Source organism: Lipotes vexillifer, unplaced genomic scaffold (assembly GCF_000442215.2).
Source record: "Lipotes vexillifer unplaced genomic scaffold, Lipotes_vexillifer_v1.1 scaffold1707, whole genome shotgun sequence".
In the NCBI taxonomy this organism is placed as follows: domain Eukaryota; kingdom Metazoa; phylum Chordata; class Mammalia; order Artiodactyla; family Lipotidae; genus Lipotes; species Lipotes vexillifer.
In genome coordinates this window covers 1480-6647 of record NW_006770857.1, presented here as the reverse complement: position 1 = coordinate 6647, position 5168 = coordinate 1480, and the positions used below count along the sequence as shown (strand labels likewise).

Sequence of the window (5168 nt, the reverse complement as noted above, 5' to 3'; positions counted from 1 at the left end):
GACCAAAAAAAAAAAAAAAAAAAAAAAAAAAAAAAAAAAAAAAAAAATGTAAATATAATGCTGGCAAAAATGTTTTAAAGTATTAAAAAAATAGCTAAATTTTGTATTTTTAAATATACTGAAAGTGAGTTCAATTTATGTATGTCAGATAACTTTCAATCAGAGTAGAGTCACTTGTATTCTTTTTTTTGAATTTTTATTGGAATATAGTTGATTTACAGTGTTGTATTAGTTTCTGCTGTGCAGCAAAGTGAATCAGTTATACATATACATACATCCACCCTTTTTTAGATTCTTTTCCCATATGGGTCATTACAGAGTATTGAGTAGAGTTCCCTGTGCTATACAGTAGGTCCTTCTTAGTTATCTATTTTATATATAGTAGTGTGTATATGTCAGTCCCAATCTCCCAGTTTATTCCTCCTCCCCCCTTTCCCCCCTGGTAACCATAGGTTTGTTTCTTTTTACATCTGTGACTCTATTTCTGTTTTGTACATAAGTACATGTGTACCATTTTTTAGATCCCACATGTAAGTGATATCGTATGATATTTTTCTTTCTTATGTTGCCCTCCAACATATCATATTCCTAGTGGGAGATTGTTAATCCTTAGGGTTAGCCCTGAAACCTTGGGCCAAATCTTAAAAGGGAAAGACTAATCTTCAGGTCAAGGGGAAAGAAGAATGAGCCATGCGTCTTTCATAGGGATGATGGAAATCAACAGCAAGAGAGCAGAATTGTTAAACTCATGGGTATAAACACATTTTTTTCCCAGAAAGACTAAACAATACAGAAATCACAATTATAATGTTTTAACAACCACTATGCATCATTTCTTCTTCTATAAGCTTATGAACCAGTTACTAAGATGTCAAGGTAAAAGTTAAGCCTTTTGTATCTTAATCCATAAAATAATACTCAATACCAGGTAAATGGGGCACTTGTTGCATATTGATAAGTATGTGGCTTCTTGTGCTTTCCATCCATATTGGGGGGAAAAAATCCCCAATTATGTTATCTTCAATTAGATCTAGCCACAGAGTTCTATTAAATACCTGTACAAAATCAACCCTTTCCTTAGCCTAGTTCCATGTGAAAGCACTAACAAATGGTGACGATTGTATGCAAATGGTGGTTCATAAACATGTAGATTCAGTTATGGATTTTAATTCATATGCCGCGTATATAACAGCTGTACGAAAAAAACTGTCAAATTAAAGGCAGCATTTGAGACACGGAGCAGCCTGTTCTTCCTGATCTGGTATGTCCGTTAACAAGGAAAAGAAACCTCTGATACTCCATCTGTAAAAGAGCTCTGGGTGGCCTCGACCATCCATGTTCAGACTTCCGTAGGCCCTTCGATACCTTCATTTCGTCAGGCTGAGCATTGTCAGCTCTGGAAGCGTTGTGCCTTTTAATAAGTCATTCTTACTTCTGTCCTGCCTTTTGGTAGCTCTGAGACTTTTCTGACTAGAGCCTGGTGGTTCATTTTGAAATACATTATAGGTTCCCTCACTGCCATCTCAGCCAATGGAACTGATTTCTCCACCATTCAGGGTAGTCCTGTGCCCCCCAGCAGATGCTTTCCGGATGGTATTGTTAGCATATACATCCCTCTTCTTGATGAATTTGTCTGTACACACCCACACACACATGCACACACATCAGCTTCTTTCTTGTCTCTTATCAGATACATCCAAGAATGCTACCATTATATACCAGCCCTTCCAACAGATATGACTGTAGTCTGGTTTTCCAAAAAGAACCTGTTTGACCACTCCTGAGTGGGACCGAGACATGGTGATTCCTGGGGTTCTCTCCTTATAAGACATATGGCTGTTGAATTTGAACCACTGTTTGCCTTTGCCCAAATTGTATATTCAGAAAATGGCTTATGTGTTTCTTCTGGCACAGAGTTACTATTTAGAGACACACATTCCGTGGTAGTGATATTCTTTCAAAGATCCTCGTGTAACATCAGGAGGACCAGATAGTAATATTCTTTAAGGCTTAGCTATTTCCTTCAGACTATCCCATAGATAAGCTGGTCAGTGGCATCAGCCTGCCCTGCATTATTTCCCTGCACGCTGGGGAAGGTGAGTTTGGAGGTTGGACAGCACGTGGCCACTGGTCATCTACTCCAGGGTTTCCCCGTGCACTTTGCCCTGGGCCTTCTCCTTATGGGCACTGCTCTGGCAGACTCGCTTCACCTCCTCACGCTGCTGCTGAGGCCAGCAGTTTGCCCAGGTTTGTGGTGCCCCGTAGACCTATAGCCCAGATCCCCCATCCTCCTCTCAGGGTGAAGAGGTTGGAAGCAACTGGCCCAGAAGCCCACAGGGATGTGTCAATCAGTAGAGTATCCTGAGCTCCAGCTGGAGACATGGGTCGCCCTCAGAGGGCACAGGCGGAGGCCTGTGGCACCAGAGTATGTGTCTCGGCCTCAGATCTCACCCTGCGCCCACACCGTGCATTCCTTTTGCTCCAGAGGGACACAGTTCTGGCCAAGAAGCTGCTGGTTCTTACAGCTTGGGGCCCTTATGTTTTTTTTGTTTTTTTTTTTACATAGCTTTATTGTGGTAGAGTTCACATATCATACAATCCATCCATTTAAAGTGTACAACTCAATGGCTTTTAGCACATCACAGATATGTGCAAATATCACCACCACCAGTTTTAGAACATTTTCATTACCTCAGAAAAAACCCCTACCATTTAGCCACCACCCCCCATAATCTTGCTCTCCAGCCCCTCAGTGCTAAGGAACTAGTAATCAACTTTCTGTCTCTATTTCTGTTTTTGTTTCCCTCTTCTGGACTTCCATTTGAATGGAATCATGTAATATGTGGCCTTTTGTGGCTCACTTCACTTAGCATGTTGTTTGCAAGATTCATGTTGCAGCATGTATCAGTACTTCATTTCTTTCTTTCCTTTTTTTAAATTTATTAATTTTTGGCTGCATTGGGTCTTCATTGCTGCACACGGCCTTTCTCTATTTGCAGCGAGCGGGGGCTACTCTTTGTTGCGGTGTGCAGGCTTCTCATTGCAGTGGCTTCTCTTGTCGCAGAGCACGGGCTCTAGGTGCATGGGCTTCGGTAGTTGCAGCACGCGGGCTCAGTAGGTATGGCTCACGGGCTCTAGAGCTCAGGCTCAGTTGTTGTGGCGCACGGGCTTAGTTGCTCCAGGGCATGTGGGATCTTCCTGGACTAGGGCTCGCCCCCATGTCCTCTGCATTGGGAGGCGGATTATTAACCACATTATTGGGTGAATAATGCTGCTATGAACATTCAGGTGCAAGTTTCTATGTGGACCCCTGTTTTCATTTCTCTTGGGTATATACCCAAGTGAGGAATTGCTGGGTCATATGGTAACTGTATGTTTAATCATTTAAGAACTGCCAAATGTTTTCTAAAGTGGCCGCATCAGGACTTCCCTGGTGGTACAGTGGTTAAGACTCTGCGCTTCCACTGCAGGGTGCATGGGTTTGATCCCTGGTCAGGGAACTAAGATCCCCCATGCTGTGTGGCATGGCCAAAAAGAAAAGTGGCCACATCATTTTACATTCCTACCAACAGTGTATGATGGTTCCAGTTTCTCCACATCTTTGCCCCCTTGTTGATCTGACTTTATGCTTCTAACCATCCTAGTGGGTGTGAACTCACGTGAGGTTTTGAAAGGATTTGGGAAGGATTTTTCCTTTCTAATAGTTTTTAATGCCATATATATATATATATATATATATATATACTTACATATCTATGTGTTTTTAAAGTGTGCCCTTTTCTAGCATTTGTAAAAGCATGACTCTTAAGAGGTCCTGTTGCCTGTCACAATAATAAAGGAGATTTCAGTATTTGTTAATGCCAAAGTATCATTGCCCAGAACCGACATGGGAGACTTGTTAAATGTGTGAGTTGCGGGGAGGGGAGGGGAGTGGTCGGAGAAGCGGGAGCAGGTAGTGTGTTTCTGGAGCCTTGCATCTTTCCCAGGAGATTGCTGCACTTCCTGTCGCTGTGTCTAACAGGCCCCTCTGTCTTTCAGGAGGACTGGCGTTGGCCCAAGTGCTCTTCTTCTATGTGAAGTACTTGGTGCTCTTTGGTGTCCCAGCTCTGCTCATGCGCCTGGATGGACTCACGCCACCGCCCCTCCCTCGCTGTGTGAGCACCATGTTCAGTTTCACGGGGATGTGGAGGTCAGTGGCTTGGTTTATTAAGTAGGGGCTACTCTTCGTTGCGGTGCGTGGGCTTCTCATTGTGGTGGCTTCTCTTGTTGCGGAGCACGGGCTCTAAGTGTGCGGGCTTCAGTAGTTGCAGTGTGGGGGCTTCAGTAGTTGCAGCGTGCGGGCTCAGTGGTTGCGGAGCACGGGCTCTAGGTTGCACGGGTTTCAGTAGCTGTGGTTCGCAGGCTCTAGAGCGCAGGCTCAGTAGTTGTGGCGCACGGGCTTCGTTGCTCCGCGGCATGTGGGATCTTCCTGGACCCGGGATCGAACCTGTGTCCCCTGCATTGGCAGGCGGATTCTTAACCACTGCGCCACCAGGGAAGTCCCTATCCGTATATTATTCCTACATTCATGCACTTGGCTACACAGGCGCTTCTTCTGAGTTTTCTTAGTCTTCTTGATTTTGCCCCATAAACGTATAGTTGCCCTGGAGTCTTTGTTCTAAAAGATCCCTCAGCTCCCCCTGCCATTTCTGATTGTTGTTCTCCAGATGGGCTTGCTTGCCACTGTGTTTTGTTATCGCTTCCATTGTGGAACAAGTGGCTGGTTGGCTTTTGCAATTGCAAAGCTAACGTAAGAACCTCAGGCTGAGGACTTGCACATCTGTGGGAAGCAATACCTACTTAAACTGTGCTCTTTAGAAGCCTCCATTTGCCTCACCCGAGTCCTGGCCCTGCTCAGAAAATCCATCCTGGCTCATCCAGTCTTATATTTCGTCTCTGAGCTCAGTGAATATTGTTATGTCTAATGATGCTCTTGGAAAGAGGGTAGACAGCATGCAGCAAACATCCTGGTTTTCCATAGTAATTTATTATGGAGGCTGAATTGATCTAAGCCTCTTGTACACATTTTATTTTTGGTCCAGTTTGCTTCTTCTTTTTTTTTTTTTTTGCGGTACGCGGGCCTCTCACTGTTGTGGCCTCTCCCGTTGCGGAGCACAGGCTCCGGACGC

The 5168-nt window shown here is 44.3% G+C and overlaps 1 protein-coding gene across 1 annotated transcript in view; it reads left to right on the top strand.

Moving 5' to 3' along the window:
• Positions 1–4189, top strand: part of HHAT (hedgehog acyltransferase) — a gene marked incomplete at its 3' end in the record, with an annotated part of 151745 nt that extends 147556 nt beyond the window's left edge. The window contains exon 7 of the mRNA XM_007446360.1: positions 4039–4189. Within this exon, the coding sequence (XP_007446422.1) occupies positions 4039–4189 (151 nt within the window). The remainder of the gene's footprint in view (positions 1–4038) is intronic.
• Between the last annotated feature and the right edge of the window lie 979 nt (positions 4190–5168).